General features: G+C 30.4%; 1 protein-coding gene and 1 long non-coding RNA gene across 2 annotated transcripts; both read right to left on the reverse strand.

The window, feature by feature from the left end:
* Positions 1-1,542: 1,542 nt before the first annotated feature.
* LOC132719087 (uncharacterized) lies at positions 1,543-2,206 on the reverse strand. The gene is made up of 2 exons (XR_009624167.1): positions 1,812-2,206; positions 1,543-1,628 (listed from the first exon to the last, which is right to left on the reverse strand). It is a non-coding gene; the product is annotated as an uncharacterized LOC132719087 (long non-coding RNA).
* A 20,146-nt stretch (positions 2,207-22,352) lies between these two features.
* LOC132719088 (meiosis-specific nuclear structural protein 1-like) lies at positions 22,353-24,377 on the reverse strand. Its single transcript, XM_060702832.1, has 3 exons — positions 24,161-24,377; positions 23,892-23,988; positions 22,353-23,109 (listed from the first exon to the last, which is right to left on the reverse strand). The coding sequence occupies exons 1-3, from the start codon at positions 24,374-24,376 to the stop codon at positions 22,637-22,639; spliced, it is 786 nt and encodes a 261-aa protein (XP_060558815.1). The 5' UTR covers position 24,377; the 3' UTR covers positions 22,353-22,636.
* Between the last annotated feature and the right edge of the window lie 220 nt (positions 24,378-24,597).

Genomic DNA, 24,597 nt, shown 5'->3' on the forward strand with positions numbered 1-24,597 from the left:
AAACAAATGTAGCTTCAATGAGAAACAAAAAGTATAAAACACTCGTCCTATCATTCTCTGGCCAAATATACAAGACAATGACAAGAGAACACTGGACAAAGAGGGACAGTTAACTGACCATTCACAGATAAACAATACCAGATGAATTAACATGAAGAAATGCGACCTTAATTGAACTTGTAATTGAACTTGAATGCATGTATACCAGACTGAACAAGTACGAGGGTTCACTATACTGATTACTTCTATTTTGCTTACTGTAGCTTTATGAAATATAGCTGTGGTGGAAATTGAACAGAAATTTTAGCCATTTTTTTGAGTAAAAATAACCATTTCTATGGAAACTTGTGAACGCACAAGAAGAATCTTGTTAAAACGAAGATAAAAAATTGTTTGAATTTATATAAAGATGTCATATTTATTATTAGAGTGTAGTTGATTTACAATATCAAGTTCTTCATAATATATCATCGTACCTTCTTAAGTAAGATAGAGTACGAATAATTTATTATAATAAGCGACTGTTGATTATATAATTTATATAACGATTATCACTATGATAGAGTAAAAATTAGAAAAAAGAAGTATGAGAACAGTATGATCATCAACTTTTATACAAGAGAGATAATTCATATGGCGACTCGCCGCAGTTTTCTGAGATGATTTTCTCCCTTGTTTTGCGGATCACATATTCCATAAATACATTCTCAGGTGTATTCTATGATCTATTTAGACATCTAAATATTGTCTTCGATTTTTTTTCAAATTTTAAAGCAAGTGTTTTATACAACAGGCAACAGGTATTTATAAAATATATGAATAAAAATGTAATCTCAAGTTTTGATAGACGTTATAATTGTAGAATATTGTTACGTCCCAGACCAGGGAGAGCCTGCTAGTCCCCGGGTAACAATTTATACTTCTCAGGATGTAGGCCTATATAGCGGGTAGATCACTATAGCTTCACTTCTATAAGTATTCAATAGTCAGGGTATGTTGTATCAGGAGAAAACCAGTAGTTAGTTTAACATCTCATTTATTCATCATCAACATCATTCATTCATGTATATACAGTCAACAGTAATATAAATAATACATGTAGTCAAAATGGGTACATATCCGGAAACCACTCCAGTTGGGTTTATTAACCTTAGTTACATAGATAAATATTCTGTACAAGTTTATAAATACTTGTAATTAATACGTTTATTATAGTTATTTTAATAAGTGAAATATATTTATTAAATGATTCTGGGTACTACCTCTCCAGATGGATATTTTCTATAAGACATTGTGTATAGAGGTTGCGTCTGTAAAGCGGACAATACAATTGACAAAGTTCAAGGGAAAATCTGGGGTATTTATAGGAAAAGGTCACATGACCCTTGAAACAGTAACGTGACTTCACATAATGATATCACTTTGTACCCAGATGGGTCATGTGATCTAGTTGATGACGTCACATTGTCTCCATCTTAACTCGATTAAAAATACAGAACATATTCTACGTCTCCATCTGGAATTCTAATCAGTACCAACTAAGGTAGCACTCCACACTAAATTTCCTATTTCTGCCGTCCCTGACCACACACAAAATGTAAACGCTTCCTCCTGTGAAAGTAGAAAACCTGGAAAAAAAAGAATCATTTCATTAACAACATATTACAATAAACATTGCAAATCAACATCTAAATTGTCACAAGTATTGTGGTAGAACTATACATGGAACTGTGATTCATTCGATATTTGCCGAAAATCAACTGTGGTCCGAGACCTAAAAAAACAATTTCTGTCACTCTGTCAAAAATTACCTGCAAATATAGCAGCTATAGAAACACTGTTTCTCTCTTGGCAAATCCCTATACATGCAAAATATCACAAAGAAACAGGTGCTTGGCCTTGCAGATTTTTTGCTACTGATGAAAGTATGTACCCCCTTGAAAAATGTCTTGATTCTTCCGAGCCTGCAGTTGAAATGCACTGTATGCAGTAAAACGGTGTTCTGGACAATATCTGCCTGAACAATTTATTACTAGCCCTATTTTCGAATTTGCCAGAGTTCATATTAGATGTTACAAAACCAAATCTGATGCTGAAAATGCATTTTGAACTCAAATAGTCATTTAACTCCAGAATATTTACACTTTCAAAGAAATCCTCCCTGGCCTTTCGAAACTGTGGCTACATTTAGTGTGGTGTGCTGCCTAATAATGGATGAAACATAATTAAGGCATGGCACAAGTTTAATGAGTTATGTAGCAATAAATAAGGGATTACAAATGGGCAAACTGGCGTAAACATCAAGTATTATACATATGTTTATAAATCAGAATAAATATGATAACTGTCAACAAGTATTAATCTGGTTTCCGGAGTTATAAAAAGTGTCATGATGTTCGGACGAAATGAACTTCGTAACAATATGTTATTATTGTAACTTTGACATTGAAGCTGGGTGTCTGTCATTTTGTGTTCTGCATATTAAACAGTATTATGAATATCATTTCAGAGGTTTGAATGTAAACTTCGGACAAAAAATTGTTGGTGCAAACCTTTAACATTTAGATTTGGCGTGAAAATTACATTTAATTTCTTATCCGAAACATAGCAATAAGGAACTGTCATGAATTTTACTTTGGAAGATCTGGAGTAGACGTACAATTGTTGTCGCAAGGACGAATAATCAGAGGGCATAACAAAATACCAGTACATTGATAACAGGATATTGTCGTATAGAGAAATATTGAAAGCTATTATCTGGTGACTTTATTTTTATAGGTAATTACTTCAAATTTGTATTGTTTTTATGAAATGTCTGCGTTGTTACATGTTATCAAACAGTTGTGCTAACTTTGATTTTCAGAATCATCACGACCGTGATAAATGCTTATGTCAAAGCACATTAAATGACTTTGTATAAATAAAATAATGAGTTGAACATTACAATTTGAGGCTAGTCCCTTGGGACCTTCATATAATTTTTAACGAGCTCAAGTTGAAAATTATTAAATCTATGTATGTTCTATGTAAAAAAACTGAAGCATAGTGAAATAGTTTATCGATCATTAATACCATTTAAAATTCGACAAACTCGATTTTAAATATGTTTTTCTGTGACACAAGTTGGTGTATACTTCTTAATTATATCCTAAATCAATTTTCAAAACAAAACAAAAAACAGAAAAGGTTAAAATGGATCAATACAATAATAACTTTAAATGATATGCAATACAGTATACTAAAGGCTTTTTTATCACCATTATTTTGTTCTAAATGTGTATGAAAGATTACAGATTATAAGCACTGTTTTCCACATTCTTCAGAACATTCAGAAATGCTTAATAGAACCAGGAAGAAAAGAATATTTTTGTATATGAGGTTAGAACTAGCATTAAAATTAGAAGTCCATCAAGGGTACTCAATGCAACTTTAATTTATTACATGAGAACTTTATTGTAAAAAAACTTCACCTTTAACCCACAAGCATTGAAAAGTGCTGCATCATGCCGTGATCCAGGCCACCTTGAAACAACATCTGTGAATCTATAAGAATTATACTGATTTGGAAAGTAAATCCGGTAAGTCGACACTAGATATATTGATTTGATAAATAAATCTTCAAGCAATATATTGATTTGATAAATTAATTTGAAGATGTACATTTTCCCCTCATAAATTGCCAGTTGTATGCTTTTCTTTTTTCTCCGGCATTGTAATGTTAAAAAAATCATGTTAAGTTCATCTTCATTATACTGATTTAAACAAATATCAAATGTAAATTTTAAGTTCCCCCTGGGACACTTCTTAGATTTAGAAGCTGAACTAGATTCTTTTTTTTTTAACTCGTTATCTAGCACAGGACTGGAATGTGTGTACCTTATTTCAGCATGGCATTCAGCCTATACATTTAAAAAAAAATACGCACCCCGTGAAGGTCTCCATCTTCTGAGATGAAATCACCCTATGCTATGCGAGGTATCGGAGTCAAAGAAAGAATGTCATTTTGCTTATTGATGTGCATAAAATGAAATAACTTGGATAAAAGTTTATGAAACCACAAAAATATGCCTACATCTTATATGAATTAACATGTATAATACAGATTCTATAATTATGTATAATTAGGAGAACTTGTGTTGTTGACAGAAAATAATTTTGGATAACTTCGGAGTATTTTAAGTATTTTCCATAGATTTCAACATTTCTAACTAGCAAATGCTAACGAAAACAAAACATTCATAGGACTTCATACATAATCTAATGTTGAAGAATATAGGATTAATAACTAGCAATATACATATATATATATATATGGTAAGAATAGGATAAACAAATGAATAAATATTCAAATTATATATATGTTGATGGTTTTTTAAGAGTGTCAAGAAACCCCATTACACATTATGATTCAGTATATAATACCTTACATTGGTCGGAAATGAAGTTTTGAGCTGAAATGACTATATTAGTTCGATTTTAGGTTTAACAGGCAAAAGTATTACCGACAGTCACACTGATACCAGAGAACACATCAAACACCACACACTTTTTTAATTTGTCTTTTTTTTCAGTAGTCGTATTTCCGGTTATTCTGGCGGTCCGGAAATTGAGGTTATAACTAATATGAAATTACATGGTGAAATAAACTGATGATCTTTTGCACATGTTCTACTGTCTCATCTCTGGCTAGACTAGGCAAAAATTGTTTCGGCTGCTCCAGTTGTCTGGCTAAATTCATGAACATCGTCACACCTTTTATTGCTTTTTACAGACACACATAAAAAACTACATCAAAATAGATTTAATTCAGTTCTAATCATCAATTTGTAGTATCTCAAGCTACATTTTTCAGGAAGATTCCATTTGTTTCCACGAAATGGAATAAAAATGCTATAATGTATGACAACCAAAGTACTGCCTCAGTACTCTCAATACCACGTTTTGAGACAGTAATGCCTTACCAGTAATTGCAGTATAACCCGACTATAGCTAAAATCCACAATCCCTGGGTTGAGAGACAGACACATTTACCACTTAAGTAAGGCTTGAACTTAAAAAGTCGTGTCAGGGAAAAATAAGGGAATTATCAGGGAAATTTATATAGAGATATTAGTGATCACTATTATGGAAAAGATGCTAAAGAGTAAAAAAAACCTTGTCATATATGACGTTGGTGATTATCAAAAATTTAGTTAATGATCCCAAAAATTACAAAGATAGAATAAACTTAAATCAAAATTTCAGACCAAAGGGGAAAGAACTCTTGAAATATAGGTAGTATAGTTATGACGGGATAAAAATATCATATACATAACTTCTTAGTAATATGGTGAGTTTAAAGAAAAGTCAATATTTTGCATTTACATTGTATATGTTAAAAAAACAATTACATTAACCATGAATTTCATTTCTCCCCCTCTGCTTTTATCATGGCTTGGGACATGCTAGTTACTAGAACTAGGCAGCATTAGGAGAAGTGTAGTTTTATAGTTTGTCCAATCACTAACACATTGTTTCACTTTAATATACTGGATGGTTTGAGTCCACACAAAATCGCTACACTTCTCCCCCATCCAGTGGCCTGACAGTTTCTATATTAAATGTCACAATAGTGTTCATACACGTGTAATTCCGGAATTAATTGTTTCACATCTATTATATTTCTCGTCAGCCATGAAGAATCAGTCCTGTGAAAAAAAAGATTCATATCATTCATAGTAAAATTCAAGTATTACTGAGAAAAAATATTTATTTCATTAAATAAATTTTTTATTGAAACAAGTTATTGCACCTTATATTTATCACTTTCGAAGTCCACTTCCTGGAACTAACAAGTAGTGATGTCATATTAGGAATCATGGTTAGAAAGTCATACACATTAACCACCAGACCATCACTCCCCTTTTATAAAAGTTTGCAAAAGATGTTTAATATATTTCGTATTTCTTCTACATTAATTTCTTTAAACAGTAAACAGTTCATTAAAACGAAAAAAAATGTCTTTAAAGTATTGTCAACAAAATAATTCATCCTTTTATTCTCGACATAAAACTTTAACTGCATAGTTTGATTCTATGCAATCGTATGTGTGGATAATAATGCTCAAATTAGCAAGAAGTATTACCTGTGCTGTGATTCCCTCTTGTGCTCTGATGGGATTGTTGTGCTCTGTTGGGATAATAAAATTTCATAATTAGCTTTTAGATAATACCAATTGCATCACTAATGACATGGATTTTCATCGATGTTTTGATTGCATACTACAGTAAAGATATATATTACATTTAGGTTAAAATTCAAGCACTTATATAATAATATCTGAACAATGTTCATGTGTATTAGAGAAACCTAAAAAAAATATAAATATTTCTTGTAAAGTATGCCCCTTTCTAGTCATTCCGAGCTTTCTCATTGCATTTTAGCCGTTGAAATTCAACTTCTGCTTTTTATAAACATCCAACTTATAAATTCTTGCAGGATATTTCTGTTTATTATTTGATATATTTGAAGGGCGCATTACGCCTCGAATGATTGAAATGGTTTATTTTTTTGTAGGAAAGGCAAATATGTTTTTAATTATGCTGTTATAAATGGGATGTTTATCGCCCAACAAATATAGTATTAAAGGTTTCATCCCATAAGTTACAAAAGGTAGCTCAGGTATTTGGTCAATGAGTAACGTTTTGAAACAAAAATTATAACTTTTAAAAATTAAAAAAGAGTATTATCATTAAGGCTTAAATATCTTACATGCCAATTGACCGAGTGTCTAATTGGGGAATTATACAATAATTGACACAAAAGTGTTAGTTTCATGTTTGGCTTTAAAAAATTAAAACGGCCAGCCAATAATACTTTAAAGTACTTAGAAACTTTGTGTCAAGAGGAAAGGGATATATTTAAGAAATATTGATATGTCACAACTGTTAGACAAATAATAATTTATATACTTTTTCATTTTTCATAAAGATATTTTTAATAAAAATGAGTTGAAACCACATATTTATTTTGATTTATTAACCTGTATTCATGCGTTGTGTAAAAGAAATCAACTTTAGTCAAGTTTTTAAGACGCAATAAACTATGATAGAAATTATCAAGAGCAAGATTTTGCTCAAGAATAACACATTATACATGTAATATCATATAAACTTACCTCTTCAGTTTCAAGTAATCTTTGCTGACACGTCATATCCAATTCTTTGACCATGCTCAGATCTACAAATAGTAACTGTTTTTTAGCAAAAATGCGCTGATAAAGTGTTAATAAATGTTACGTGCGCGCAAAAGAACAATTTTAGTGATTTAACATTCAGTTTGATTATCCCTTAAATGAATTAAATAATTAGATATTTTTTCAATCTTAACTAAATCTTAAATTAATTCACATTACCAATCATATTTTGTCAAGAATACTTTTTAATCAAATAAAAAATGTCAAATTTGTTAGGGGTTTTATTTATTTATATTTTATGACAATTCATTACAATAAGTCATACATACGAGTATGCAGGCCGTCAACACAACGATACTAATTCGTCTCTGTCATAAAGTCACACCTCCAACTCCAACTTTTTATTGGTCCATATCTTATTCATCTTTTCAGTCATTTCTTTAAAACTTATCCCCTCCCTAAAAAAAAAGCCTCCCCCATTTTTTTTTTTTAAAAAAAGCCGGGGGGGGGTTTAAAAAAATAATAATAGTTTTGATGGTGTAGTTTTTGTATTGGTCAATACAAGCTAAAAGTTTAAGTCTGCATATATGTAGAGAATAATAATAATAATTTAGTAATAATAATTATAATAAAAGTAATAATAATTTAAGAAGAAAGAATAACAAAAAATATTGTGTTTAATCTGCATAAAGGGAAAATTAGATAAGAATTCCAAACGCCAGAATTAAAGGTTTCAAAACATTGTTATTTATCATTGGCAGTCTCTTTTTCAATGTTGGTAAAACAATATGTTATATATTTTTTAGCTCCAAAAACTGGTGGAATACTCTTTGCATTCTACATTGATAAATATAAATCTTAAAGTAAATTAAAAAATTAGAGTTTTTTAGTTTTGATAAAGGACTTTCCCATCTGTTAACCAAAAATCCCTTTCGTCTGCAGTTAAATGACCGGAAAAAAATATTCCCTTTTTTGTTTTGGGAAATAGATATCAATGATGTCCCTTTAACAAAAACTACATTGCCAAAACAAATGTTCGATAGTTTTTCGTTTTCATTTTTACAAAAGGTACAAAGAGTCTTCTCATTATATTTAATTTTATGGTAAATAATAGTTAGTGGCCAATTATTCCCTATGAATAATCTAATTTGAAACCCACTGTATCCTTTAGAATCTTTTGTTTATTTTAAATGGCAATTTCCCGTAAATTTTTTTCCATTTAATTTCCTCAAAATGAAAGATCAAGCTTTTTCATCCAGGTTTTGCTTTACTTGTTGGTTGTTGTGTTCATTAGTAATTCAATTTAAAATTGGGTTAAGTCTGTTTTTGATCTTTTAATTGTTAATAATTAAATGTTTTTAAGATAAGGAGGCAATTTTTGGTCCACAAGTTTTTTTTTACGGTCATTCATACTAAAATTAAATTTTGTCAATCAATTTCAATTTTATCATTTCTTTAATTCCATGAAAATTAAAAAGTTTGCCCTTAAGCCTGAATAATATTATTTAAAATTTCTAAATGAGAGAAAAGCACCGTAAGAATCAAACATATTTCTCCGATATAATATAACACCGGCTTTAAACCATGAATTAAGAAATATACTTTTATTGCCAATTAGTAATTTATCGTATATAACCAATGGTAGTTCTGCGAAAGAGTTCGTTAAATTTATAGGATACTTATCTATATATTGTAGAAAAAGCATTAAAATGGTGTCTTTCCAAAAACGTTTGAAATGCTTTTTGCCAATTTTATTCCTATGTAATGTTTTTCCAAACAGTGAAATAATTTTTGCATATCAAATTTCATTTATAATAATGTTTTTCCAACAGGCATCGCTAATCATTTTTTTTGAACCAGCTTTATCTTTAAAGCCATTAATAAAAGCATTTAGTTTAACATTTTTAAAAACCTCCCTCTGAATAGTCCTTAAACCCCCATAACAGTATTTTTTTTATTTTAACATTTCCTTGCCATATAAAATCATAAAACATATTGTTAAGTTTTATTTATCATGTTCTGAGGTGGTTTGATGGTAAGGGCTATAAAAAGATGGTTTTAAAATTGAAATTAAAAGCATTTTGTAACTGCGATTTTTTCCTATGGGAAGTGAGAATTCTCCTTTTCCAATGTTTTTATAAATTTTGAATCTAATTAATTTATCTTTCAATTCATAGTTTATAATGTATCCTTTGTTTCAAATTTTTACATCAAAAATTAAATGCCCAGCATTTTGAAAATATGTTTGGTTTTCCATGATAATTTTCCAACATCGTGTTTTTTAATAACTATTTGGGATGAGTATTTATTTTTTCCTATTCCAAATTACCTTTTGTTTTTTATCAAAAGTTTACATTTAAAGTCCAGATATAATGAGCAAATTTCGATAACACTCAAAGTGCCTGATTTAAGGAATTGCTTGACCCGTCCAAATATTAAAGTTGTATCATCCGCAAAAATTGAGAATAATTTTATGTTCTAAATTTATTTATCTTTATACCTTTTTATTTCCCTTTACAGTTTCTTATCTTAAGAGAGGAGAATTTTCAGCACATAAAATAAAGATGTAAAACAAGAAAGCGGGGTCTCCTTGTCCTGCAGCCCTCTACCTATTGTTTAACAAAATTTTTGAACAGAAATCCCAATTGACTTACAGGCAGACTGTGCGTCTTTTAAAAAAATTTATTAAAACATGTTTAATAGAAAAATTCAAAATAAAATAAGACAATTTTTTTTGAACAAATGCCAGGACAAAGAATCAAAAGCCTTTTTTCAAAATCAATTAAAAGAAGAAACCAGGGATATCTTCTTTCCTTCAGTAATAATGATAATGTGTATATAAAGTCTTGAATTTTCCCCAATATATCTACCCTTCAAATAAATCCGGTTTGATCTTTGGGCTAATTAATTTTTGTTTAAAGTTTTTTTTTATTCTATTTGCAATGCCTCCAGAAAGCACATTTTATAGACCTGTGATTAAAAGAGTTTCTGGGTCTCCAATTTTTTTAAAAATTATTTTGGTTTTTATTGTCTTTTAGGAAATCATCTATGTAATTATTTCCCTGTTTGGTTTTTTGAAGTTATGGAAAGTTATGCCTGATTTCATTATGCCGTTATTAATAGCTCTAACGACAAAAACTCTATCTTTTTTTCTACCAAAAAAACTTTGTAAATCATCTGCGCTGAAACTCAGAAAGACCTGGACTTTTTATTATTTTTCCATGTTATGTAAAACTTAAGTTGCTTCATGGATAGTTTATTTGAACCTTCCCTAAAGCATTTGGGACTCTGTTGGGACCTTAAACCCCCGGTGCTTTCTTATGTTTGAAATAAAAAATTTTCACAAGGAATCGTCATTTTCATTGTGTTTTTTGCCATAATAGGTTTTTGATAATATTTTTTCTAATTCTTCGAGAATTGCTGTTTTGTTCTTTAACAAAATTGGGTTCCGTCAATCCTTTTGAATTTTTATAAATAAGTTTTTAGAAGTGTAAATTTTTTTTCTCTAAAGCTGCAAAAGTTATGTGAAAGGTTTTTTTCAACCTTCAAAGAATCCACCCTTAACTCAGAAACGAATAAGATAGCCTGTTAAAATTGGCGAAATCATTTAAAGTTATGAAGCTCTGTTTGGGAAGGTCCCGAAGGTGCGTCCATTTTTATCTTCCGTTAAAACGGCTTCTAAACTAATATCAATTTAAATTTCTTTTTAATGATAATTTTCTTTGTTTAAATTAGTTTTCCCTTCTTTTTACTAACTACTATATGATTATAAATTTTTTTCCCTCGCCGTTCATTTAAAAGAGTTTCCTAAAACAATTGGATCATTTATTGTAATTGAATTTTCATTATCTGGAAATTTCAGTAATGTTGTTAAAATTATAAACTGGGTAATGCATATTGTTTTTTATTTTTCATCAATTTTTTTGTTTATAGTATTTAAATAGTTAATGTCCTTTAATTTAATGAATTGTTGTGTTTTTCCACAAGGCCTTTGCCATGTTTAAGTTCGTCTAACTTTAAGTTTAAATATTACAAAATGGGAATGGTCCTGATTGGTAGCTTGTAGTTATGGAAACATTTTCTACAAAGGAACAAAGTTTGAAGTTATTAAGAAGAAATCTAGTCTTGCTTGCTGAAGAGGCCCGGGCGTTTTTTACGCCATGTATATCGTCCTTAAATTTGGAAATTAAACTCTCTAAACGGGTTCAACCATATCTTCCCTTTGAACCAATATCAATCGAAAACCGTAATCTCTAGCTTTACTGTTATTAATATTTTTTATAGTTAAAGTAGTCTTTTAATGGGGTCCTACCTAAAACTAAATTGTAATCACCACATAATAAATATGAATCATTCTCTATCCTGTCAATTAACTGAATATTTTTCATTAAAAAATTCGGGTTTATCAGTAAATTTGGGCATATAAATTTACTAAGAGTAATCTTCTGCCCTTCAATGGGGTTAAGTCTAATACAATAAAATTTCCAATTGGGTCAATAAATTTGTTATGGATTTTTGTAGTCAATGTTATTATTAAAAAGAATTCGCTTACCCCTCTGGAGTTACAAAATGTTCCAGGGCTTTAAAATACACTCATTATTCCATTCAACAAGTAATTCTTTTTGTACATATCTTAAACGTAAAATGTTGTGTCTTGAAGACAATAAATCTGTTAGCACTGTTTTTTTGTTTTTAAAAAAATGAAAAACGAGGAATGATCTTTTTTTTAGACCCATTCAAAGGCTCTACAGTTCAGAGATAAGAACATTTGTATTACTTTCAACCATAATGAAGTTAAATGCAGAAAAAATAAAAGAGATAAGTTAAAATATAACGCAAAAAACATCATTAACATTATGGCAGATTGCGTCTCACATACAATACAAAAAATCGAATACACAAAACAAAAAATACTTGAAATTAATATTTTTCAAAAAGGTTTTGACAATAAAACCTCTTTTTAACCTAAAGACCATTTTACTACAAATTTTAAAAAAATTGAAGCATTTAATTTTCTTACACTTTTAAGAATTATTGGCGTCAATACTTAACATGATTAGAAACTTTTGCAGTCCTATTTCATATTTATATATAGTCATTTTGGAAATTAGAAAGTAACTGCTAGAAATGTTTTTTTATACTTGTATTTTAATGACAGAAGAAATGATATCTTAATAGCCAAAAAGTAAAAAAAAGGATTTTTTTTTGAAAAACTGCACCTTAATAGATGTTACCCATTACATACAGGATAAAATTTGCAAATTTGTTAAGGAATTGATATTTTAGGGCGTTCATACTTTAATATTCAAAAATATGGGAACTGTGAGTTTTAATATAATACTCATTTTGGGGAAATTAAGGCTTAGTAGTTGTTTAGAAAAGAAATTAACTTTGTATACCCTTATGACAGAAAGCAATGATAATATTTAAATAGCCAAAGAGTTAATAATAGAAGGATTTTTTGAAAAAACTGCATCTTAAAGTTTTAAACATTAAATTACAGTTTAGTTGCATTTGTAAAGGAGGTAATATTAAAAATCCTAGGTAGCACAAAACATTATTATTCACGAACGCATAATAGTATATAATATATATAATATATATATAATTAATTTAATATATAATAAATGTACATAATACAACAAAAGTATATAATGTAATGTTCATGAAGTAAACAAAATAGGCATACTCTTTAAATGTGTTTGTTGTTTTTCTTTAAAGAAAATATCAACTTCAAAATTGCAGAAAAAACAATAGTTTTAATCCATTTTATTTTCGGTTTTAGAGTCTCAAAAGAAATGAAATATATAGTTATATAATAAAGACAATTCACAAATGAAGAGTAAAAATCAATTTTTTCTTGAGTCCTTAAGAAAATCTTGGCAAAAGAAAAAATATTCGAAATAGAAACAAGATATCTTAAAGATGTAAAAGGAAAAAAAACGAATTTCATTAATCTATTGTGTTATCCTTAAATTAGGTATTCTTGCAGTCGAAAGCATAACAAGTTTACCTTAAGGAAAAAAAACATATTTCATTGTATTTCACCTCCAACTCTTTATATGGAAAAGGGTTTAATAAATCTATAGGCAATGATCATAAAAGAGAATAAATCTTTATTTCTTAAAAATATTAGATTTTACAAGTTTTGACATAGGTTAATAAAAGTAATCTTGAAGTATTTAAAAAAAAGAAATCTTGAAGTATTGAAAAAACTGTTTATCATAGTCATATCATTTTCAATGTTTTCATGTATCATTATCTTGATTATACCTGGAAGATTAAAGTTGAAATATTTTCTAACAATACACCATATCCATCTCATTCAACACTGAAACAACTTCCAGTCTTACAAATCTGCCGGTACAAAGGTGTAGAAAGCTGCCCCAAACACGAAACATTCTTGCGAGTAAATAAGTGCCGGTCCTCTCAATAGGATCGTGACTAGTCTTGATCAACTTCCAAGTCTTGTCTGTCAAGTCCTTGATTATCCTAGAAGCTGAATAATAAAAAAGCAAAGTCCAAAAACTGGTTATATTCTACTTTTTGACATCAAACAATTTATGACTATGTAGGACAGAATACTTCTATTTAGAATATAATTTAGAACTGAAAAAGTCATTATTGTGAATTATAGAAAACTATAGTCCAATCTCATAATATTTTTATAACATTATAATTTGTTGTAAGTAAAACTTCGTTCAAACGTTTACCTCCATCAAGTAATGAAATCTGTTCTTTGGATAAAAAAACAACATCTTTTTGCCACTACTAGTAAGCAACCTCATGGAAATCCAACCATCTGCATTCTCGAATCTCAATACATGGCATTACAAGATCAAAGGGAAAGTGTAATAATGAACAACATTTACATAATGTTTATATCAAAATATTCTACCAACAGTCACCTTGGGTCTTCTTTCATCAGTAAAGACAAATGAACACTTAACTATCAACTAACAACTCTTTCAACTGCCTTTAAATCTTATAGTTTTATCATCACATACAATAGTACAAAGGGAAATATTTATAGGAGACGGTTGGCAAACGAAACATAAGAACATAATTTTATTACGGCAAACAAAGATGTCATGAGATAATAACATTTTTAATACAATTTAACCAAACAAATAAGACAATATACAACATCTGTACAATACGTTTACATTTAAATCAAAAATAGAATAACGACCCGCATGGTCAGGACGGAACGGAAAATATTAAGACACATATTTGACAACTGCAATGTTAAAAGAAATACAGGACACTAATAATGTTTCAATAGAATGGGAGAATTTTGATTGAATCATATCAATTAGTAACATTAGAACTACATTTTTTTGGCAAATAGTAGACAACAGAATTTAATTACAACACAAAAACCATACGTTACATTTTAGCCGACCCGCGTAGCCAGGGCATCGCAACGTGAAATTTTATTACACATGTGGACAATTTGAAACCAAAATATTTATAGAATCAAAGGAACCATTCAGTATTTTTTAGAAGAAAGTAATTTTAATTTATATACATGTTAGTAAGACTGGAAATATTTTTCACACGAATATTAGACAACATATTTTAATTATAACACAAATTCAAAATGTTAACATTTTTTAGCGAAAAATGAACCGACTACCCGCATGGCCTGAAGATCGCAGCTAAAATTATTTTAACATATATGATAACCGCAATATTAAAATAAAAAACAGGACACTTATAATAATTTTTTGGATGAGAGAAATTTGATTGAAACATATCAATAAGAAATACAATTTAACAAATATTATACAATGCAAGTACATATGTTTACATTTTAGCAAAAAATAACCGACGACAACACGTACTTCTGTACGCACATGTAACTCCTCAATACATGTCTCCTGCCATTACACCAAAACTTCCACAAAACTATAATTCGAGAGCTTAGATTTTTTATTTATTATAACGTCGGTCTGGCAAAATACCTAAATACTTTTTCTTCGAATTGCTGTTACGTAACGCATCTTTTAAAAATGCAGCTAAACCGACTTCGGATGATGATGTTTTTGTTGATATGTCGAAGTTTTCTCTTCCTCCTCTTTAACATGTGTTTAAGAGCTTCACATGTGTGGATGTGTAATGTTAGCATTCTGAAACTGGAAACGGTGATCTGTTCCGAAACATACAAAATGATTCCAAAATATTTTGTCACCAATGAAATACTCATATAATTATGTATATGTATATATCCCCAAAATTGGCTAAGTGATAAGATGGACAACCTGAGCATATAAATGGTAAGTCAAAATTAAGAACAAACAAGGGTTGTAGTGGAATATCATACCCCTAGCCATAGTCTTTGTAGAAAATGCTATTACTTTATGTATAGAACGAATCCATTTATATTCCAAGGTCATAATATTATGACCGGGGGCCATTATCTTATATAAATAATGAGCAGGGGTCATTATTTTATGGAGTCAGTTTACAACGATAAATAGGCAATGAATGCTATTTTTAAACTAACGTATGCACGCTTCCTTTCCTCTACCAGTTTTTAATTAAATTTTTATATACATGTATCTAAATTTTAAGTCTTTGATACTCAAAAGCGGCGCAACAATGAAAACATCTTAATTAAAGACTTTGCGAATGATTTAAAATATGAAAATCTACCGTTTACACCGGTGCTAGAAAACCCTTTCTTGCATAGCAGACTGGCGTTTCCGTGAGTTTTACCCATGCCGGAAATTTCATCTGGCATGGGGGGTGCCAGATGAGTCGCGTGCCAAACAACAACGTCATTTTAGCGCACATTATGAATGAACCGCGTTAAAATGACGTCGTTTTAGAAGGAAAATATGTGATTAGGATGACGTCATTTCGCCGTTGTTATTTAAGTTGTAAGTTCATACGCTATTGTAAGAAAATAGTTATGGATGAAATGACTTTAATTTCCATGAACATATATCATATTGAGGTAAACCATTTTAAATATTAAATAATATGGCAGAATATGCAAGAAAAAATATCTTTCATATGTTTGCGGTTCGGATCGGAATATCCGTCCCTCGGGAACCCGCCCATGGGCGGTAACTCGGCAAGCCTCGTTACCGCCCAATGGGCGGGTCCCCTCGGGACGGATATTCCGGTCCGAACCGCAACATATGACAGATATTATTAGTCTTACACCCCCATGTAAGACAAGTCGCGTGCTTTAAATGACGTCATTGCTGCGCGCCTTTTATGAATGAATTGCGTTCTTAGGATGACGTCACTTAACCGTTATGAATTAAGGAGTGAGACTAAAAAAAAGGATTGAAGCACCACACTAAATACATTATTCCGGTATATACCGGACAAGGCGCTTGAATGATAAAATGCTAAAATCTTGCTTTTTCACCCAACGGAATGAACTTTAAAACGTCTAATTCATCTTTTCACACCGATTTATGTCTAATGTAAAAATCGGCGAAAAAAACGATATTTGTCTATTTTGTGATCATGATTTCTGCAGGCGTCTACAGGTACTGCTCCAATCCTGTATTGAGTTAAATCCATGAATGAAGTTGTTCGTTTATACGCTACTGAAAGAAAAAAATGCGTAATGAAAATATCAGTTTTCGTAATTTCTGTTCTGAAAATGATTGATATGTACAGACGGGGATATTTAGCTCTTGGCTAACTCGACAGAGCCTCGTTACCGCCGTAAACAGTCACCCTCGAGCTAGATATTCTGGTCTGTACCGGCAGCCATTGTATGATTCATATAATATATAACATTTATGCCAGTGAAAACAATACACAAAAACACAATAACAGCAACAAAAGAAAACAATAAGACAACTCAACGTATTGCATTAAATACCTTGTCTGGCTAACGTGATGTAACAATGATTGTCAATAGCTTTATAGTCAAATGTAGTCGAACATGGCGCACTGAAAATGTTTGATTGAGCGTGTACGCTGACGGCAGTGGATATGTATGCTACCGGCCACATTTACTAGGACTGAATAATTCAACATTAAAATAAGAAAATGGCGTACAATAAAGATTGTAAGAACATTCATCAAATGCCTTCATACGGAAATTAGCATTGAATTGTCATGGTAAAATTTTCATGTTTTGTCCGAAAGTAAAAGAATGCATGTGATTAAACAAGAAGAAATTGGATAGGACTGAGAAAAAATATATGGTTAATTTGAATAAGGATATTTACATATTCATTGAAAAGAAATAAATGTGTATTTGTAAAGAGTTTTAAAAAACACCTTGATTTAATTTATGATCAAATATTTTGCTTATTTTTCGAAATTAGGGATGCTAAATCAGTTTTTTCTATATATATATATATATAGAATTATACTGTATAGCATATATAATTATCGGTACATGTTTTAGGACGAATTATGCGATACATGCCTTCATTTTTTGTTTTTAAAGTTTGATTGATACATATTTATGACTCCCAAAATTTTTTGGAAACATATTACTTTTTCCTTCGCCATCTGTATGTCTGTCTGTCCGTCTGATTGTCCGTCCGTCCAAGTTAAGCTTGTCCGAGTTTCACAGATAAAACTACTGGTAGAATATCAACCAAAATTTACAGTACCATCCGTAATTGTGCACATCACACGTTTCGATTCGATGCACAAAATGGCCGCCAAAGCTAAAATTTGAAAAATCTTGCCCAATTTTCACAGGTCAAACTGCTGGTGGGATTTCAAGAAAACTTCAAAGGAGTGATGAGTACCTTCCCTAGTTGTGAATATCGTCAGCACGTCGCTTTTTGCTGCACAAGATGGCCACCAGGGGTAAAATAGAAAAGTCTCATCTTGCTTTCAAAGGTCAAACTGCTGGTTGATTTCAACCAAACTTTACAGGAGTGATCTCTACCATCCCATCCCTAGATGTGCATATCGCCAGGACAGGCGGCTCCGCTGCATAAAATGGCCACCAGAGCTATAACATCTTGTCCGGCTTTCATAGGTCAAACTGCTTGAAAATTTCAAGGAAACTTCACAGGAGTGATCAGAACCATACCTATTTGTGCATATCACCAGCACGTTCCGCAAAATGGCGGCCAGAGCTATAAATAGAAAAATGTTGTTCGGCTTTCACTGGCCATTTTTATGAAACTGCACAAGAATGATCTGCTTTGCTGCACAAAATGACTGTCAAAGCTAACAATAGAAAATTCTGCCTAGCTATCACAGGTCAAAATGCTGGTGGGATTTCGGCCAAAATTCACAGGAGTGATCAGAACCATACATTTGTTTGGAAACATTTGTTTCCTCCTAGTTTGACCTTGTTTCTTCGACGGACTTTCCTTTGGAGTGTATTCAATAATCAATAACAGATCCTTTTGATTCGACAAAGATAACCTTGGTTATCAAGGATAGACATTGTATCAGACAAACCGCATCAAAAATTTGATGTTAGAGTAACTAACGTAATGAACATTCCGCAAGAAATTTGATGGTATAATGTGAACGTACACTTTTTGAAGAATAAATATATAGCATTTATAAATATACACATAAAACAACAATTTCAACAGTAAGTCGCCGAAGAAACAAGTAACTGAAAGAGCATCGAAACAAGCGGCTATCTGATTTGTACGACGAAGACATATATTTTATATCACACAGTTGTTTCACAAATGAACATAAAAATAGATTTCTTTATTATTAAATATATTCATCAAATACCAATACAAAAAAAATGATGATTAACTTACAACCATAGATATGTTGTTGTTTTTTTTTCTTCGTTTATTTGAAAATTATAAACTGTCTGCTAAAGTCGTGTTTTAGTAGTGCTAGCAAAATACACATTAAGATTATTTGTTAAAAAATATCAATATTTTATTTTTAACAAAAGCTGTTAAATCAAATGACATTTTAACAAACAAAATGTGCCAAACAATTGAATTAAAATACAAAACTTCCTGAACTAAATGATGTTAAAAGAGTGGCTGATGTCCATAACTTATGTAGACCTAAAATGTTTGCCTATTATCGTATACTTCAGGTCTGCCTTAAACTCATGTTATATTTGTTACATATACATCTGTAATTTGTTATATATATTTCTGTTTTTTGCGTCTCCAAAATCCCCGAGTAAAATTACATAATAGGTTTGACCTTCTGAACTCAAATTATAATCTTAGGATGATCTGCAACTGTGTTTGCACAATTATCCTCATGGCTTTCACAGCGGTGTTGTTTATACAAAGTTATACGTAACATTGGTAGAGACGTTTTAATTTTCATGAAATCATTAATACAACTTCACGAATTCCCGAGTCGTCCATCTTCATGCATTCGCTACTTTAACATATTGAAATTACGATTCCATCTTTAATTTTAACATCATGAAATAACGGTTAATACTTCATGAAATAAACATTTCAATTTCATGAAATAGCTAATTCATCTTCAGTTTATTCTCTTTTTTCTCATGATTGCTCATGATTGCTTTCACGGAGTTTTTGTGGATAGTCTGATACATTTGGTGCATACCCTAAGTAGATAATTTAAAATATGCTTCCGTTTTATCTGCACGTGTATATTTCACTACTTTTAAATTTTGATTTAGTTTTTCATTTTCTTCATTTCTATGTTCCGTGGCTAATGCAATGTATGACTCATGTAATACATGTATAATATAAACAATAACAATTGTTTGGCAATATTGACCTGATACATAGAGGATATTTGTTTAGTTCAGTGTAAAATCGGAATATATTTCACCGAGTGAGCACCAAAAGGTATATTTCACGAGTGGCGCAGCCACGAGTGAAATATGAACTTTTGGTGTTCACAAGGTGAAATATATTTCGATCTTACACTAAACTTAACTAATTTTCTTTTTATTATATGCAAAGAAACGTTTTAAAAAGACATTAAACCTAATACTGAATGAAAGCGCGCCAAATAATAATATAACGTGACGTCATTTATGACGTCACGTCATTAAGTTGGTTCCCAGTACTGTGCACGCTGGTATTTCACTGAAACAACGTAAGGGGCTTAAATTCAAAACAGTTAAATTATCAAAGTGGTAATTTTACTGTTTCAAACAGTGAAATTACCAGTTTTAAATCACTGATATATTTCTATAAACCACCGAAAAGCATGTAATAAATTTTAATATTCAATGACTTGTGTCGGTATAATTACCGGAACGTTTGATCAACGGTAAATGTATAACTTACCGGCGTATCACTTGACTTACTAGCCTCGGTGACACGGTGTATAAGACTTTCACTTAGTTGTAGGTTCGAATCAAATTATTTTTTATGGGTTTTTTTTGCATTATTTTATATAATATTTTTCAAAACTTGACCACTATGTTTTATGCATGTGAATCACTCATTGTACGACTTTACATAATGAAATTAATAATAAAGAAAACATGTATTTATCGAAATGATGAAATCAAATAAAAAGATGAACTTAAACAAACACTTTATCAACCAGTGATTCATATGATGAACAGAAATAGAAATAAAAAGGTCAGTTTACGAATACTACACAATAAAGATTCGAAACCTATACTATCCTTAAAATCTTCAGCGTAAATCATAATGATTACGGAAACTATCGAAATACTTCCCGAAAATTAATGAGTCTCAGGTCAATATTGTCAAACAATACGACTGCAGTTTATATGTATGTTATACATGTACTCTGGACTTTACTGTGTAGTTATTTCAGTACGCTTTTTTGGAAATACTAGTATCAAATTGGACCTCTATGTTTTAACGAAAACATCATAGTTTTAAATTGATCCGAGTCCGAAATCCAATAAAATAAAAAAAGTATTTCGATTAATTATGTAACTATTGTAGGACTATGTATCTTTCTTCATATTCAAAATGTTTGTTTAAATTATTCCAATTAGTATAAATGATAACTGATAAGCAATTATTTGCTTTACTCTATACAAGAAACTAGAAGCTGTGCACAAATCGTGTATAAAAAATCCTAAAATTTAAATACAATACATATTAATCTGCAATTAATCATAAACATTGTCCATAGCTTTCTTAATATGTACGGGATAGACGTTTGTAAAGTACACTCGTATTGAACTAAGAATTAAAAATATACAACTTGTAAAACTAAGAGTTTGTACCCACAAACTCCTTATTTACAGGTAAGTGTAGTTTAGGCTAGTGCAACAAAAATACAGAATTGTATTATAAGCAATGAATGATATGTTGAAACTAACGTATGCACGTGTCCTTTTCTCGATTAGTTTCTAGTTAGATTTTATATACATGTATTTTAATCTAATGTCTTTGATACTCAAAAGCGAAACAAAAATAGAAACATCTTGATTAAAAACACTGTTTGCAAATGATGATTAATTTGAAAGTATAAAGCATTAATGCAGGTGAAAAAATAAGTAAAAACACAATAATAGCAACAAAAGTAAACAATAAGACAACTCAACGCTTTCCAATAATATATTGCATTAAAAATATTGTCTAGCTTATGTGATATAACAACGGTTGTCAAAAGCTTTTAAGTCAAATGTAGTTGAACATGGCGCACTGAAAATGTTGCAGGCTCAATGTGATTGAGCTTATACGCTGACGGCAGTCGATATGCATGCTACCGTCCACACCCATACCGGAATAATTCAATATTTAAATATGAAAATGGCGCGTAATAAAGATTGTAATCTTGAATTATCATCAAATGTCTTCATACGGCAATTACCATTGAATTGTCATGGTAGAACTTTCATGTTGTGTCCGAAAGTAAAAGAATGCATGTGCTTAAACGAAAATGGATGGGATTGGGAAAAAAGTACATATATAATTTGAATTAGGATCAGAGGTTTTTAATCCCTGCGTAAAGAGCTGTAAAAACCGAAATGTAAAAAGTTAGTAAAATATTCTAAAGTTTATTATAAAGTTTTATGTAGGATTTCTGAAGCCGTCAATTGAAAAAAAAAACAATATAAAATTGAAGAACTTAAAGTCCCGCAAACTTGACAATAAAGTCGTTGAACGATCTTCACATTTTGAAGGAAATTATGTTAAAAGGAAGAGGTTACCAAAAACATATTTGAAAGAATATTTTTCTGTATAATCTTAGCCTTTATCCTTTTTAATATGGATCAGCTCATAGACTGTTCAATGTGAAGAAAGAAAAAAACCAACTGTGCTTACGTTGATCAGCTTCCTTTATTTTTGTTAGTAGATGGGTAGCAACATATGAGAGGTAATGTTGTAAAGTGCTTGTAAAAAATGGTTACCTTTAACTATCACAGCATTGTTACATACCTTAAGTGTGTTACTCGTTTCCCCCAAAGAATAAATTGAATAAGTCGTCTTCAGTGATTCAACATTGACCTGAACTTCTACATTTCAAACCTCACAATTTACTTTTCTTAAATTTAAAACGAAAATTGCTTACAAATTAAATAGTCATAATCTTATAGTGGTAAAATGTACGCATTAATTATGAAATAAAACAACCTGAATTATTCCCTTGCCGTGATTGCATATTTTCTAACTTGATGTCAATTGCGTTAAACTTTTTTTGATTTTTTCTATTTTCTTCTTCGCGTTCAACATCCCTTCTCTGTGCATCTATTTTGTTTTGTTCTTGTAATTTTCTTACATCGAATGCAATCGATTTTTCTAATTCAAGTGATTCCATTACCTTCATAGCATGCTGATATTGTAGCTGCATTGATTGATTGGCTTCAAAAATTGCTATTTGATTTCTCAATTTATCGTTTTCCCTCTCATGCATTATTTGAATACAATTCAGTTTTTCGTCCTGTTTCCTTTGGTATTCTATTCTCTCCATTTCCATTTGATTTCTGTGCTTCTCGTTCCGTTCTTGTTCATATTTTAAGGCGTCCTCGAATTCTTTTCTAAGGGTTTTTTGCCTTTGGATATATGTTTTCTCCAAGCGTTCAAATTCACCTATTAAGAATCAGAAGTTTGAAAATAACTTTTATGTTTAAAGTATAATAGCACTATTAACGATAATAATTGTGAAGTTATTAAAATATTTAAACATTTTAAAAAATATGTCACAGTATATATAATATTAAATCAGTATGGTAATAGTTTAAATCCTTAATATATAAGTATCTTTAATGATTAGAATGGCAGTGAATTCTCTTTATTTATTTTCTTATTTCTTTGTTGTTTTTATTATTATTTGTTTGTTAGATTGTAAGTCACTCCAACATGTACTGTATAGATCCACATAGGAAATCACATGACCTTAAATAGTAATACAAACGAGTAATGGCGACTTGTGAGCTTCGTTAGGTTCATTATTTTTTATAAATTTAGGTTCTCGAAAACCATAAAACGTAGGACAATGTACTTGGTATTGATATTTAAAGTAAGTTACCGTGCGTATGATAGGCTAGGTCAATCTTGAACTCCGCCTTTCCTTGATGATCTTGTTTATCATATTTTGATATTAGGAAACGTTTTTCACCTAAATATTTACAGAAGACCTCATGTGCTCCTTCATAAATTGTTTCGGACATAAGCGGGCACCGTTTAGTAAGTAGTACCACCGACCTTTCGTATGCTAGCTGGATATCTTTCTCACATGAAAGAATTCAAAGTTTCTGAAGGGATCCCTATATATCTCTTATATACATTACAGAAATGCAGAATCGAAAATGCTTATTTTTACATCAAGCGACTATCATTAGAATCTATAATATCAATATATCAGTTATTACGTTTTCTATCCTCTGCCATCATTTTCTGGTCCATCATTAAAACATTTTTCTCGTTTACCTTTTCTTGTTCCATGAAGCCACTCAGTGCTACTTTTGTCTGAAAGAAAGCGTGTATTTTATAAGATCAAAGTTTTAACAATACAAAACGAAACATCAAAACATTTTATTAGCTAGAAAGTCAATTAAATAAACGCAACCACACCCGCTGATTTCCTTGTCCTTGATTTTTATAAATACTTTTTTTGTTTTTGAAAATGTGTTTTGAATACCTCATGTTCATCACAATCTTTGACTTCATTCTCGTAATTAATTGTCATTTCATCTATATCTAGCCTGTATAATTGATAGCAGCCAGGTTTGCTGTAATGACCACTTTTCATTTTGTTTCCTATTGACAATTCATACATGTTTTGTATTTTCTGTTCACAGTGAAGCCTGACCATATTCCTATTTTCCTTTTTTATTTCTTCCCACATGCTATTCATATCCGCCTGTCCAAATATGAAAAAAAACATGTAAAACAGAAAAATGAGCATGTTGAGCCAGAAACACAAATCAACCGTTCTTTTATAATTAAGACAGACTGCAAATAAATGTGTTTGATATCAAATTTATTGTAACGCAAACAAGTATCTTTTACACCTATAAATTTATTGTTAACATATTATGTTTACATTAAAAAATATAACAGTATCTGGTGTGTATG

The sequence above is a fragment of the Ruditapes philippinarum genome, unplaced genomic scaffold, assembly GCF_026571515.1.
Source record: "Ruditapes philippinarum isolate M1 unplaced genomic scaffold, ASM2657151v2 ctg517_1_1_1_1, whole genome shotgun sequence".
NCBI classification, from domain to species: domain Eukaryota; kingdom Metazoa; phylum Mollusca; class Bivalvia; order Venerida; family Veneridae; genus Ruditapes; species Ruditapes philippinarum.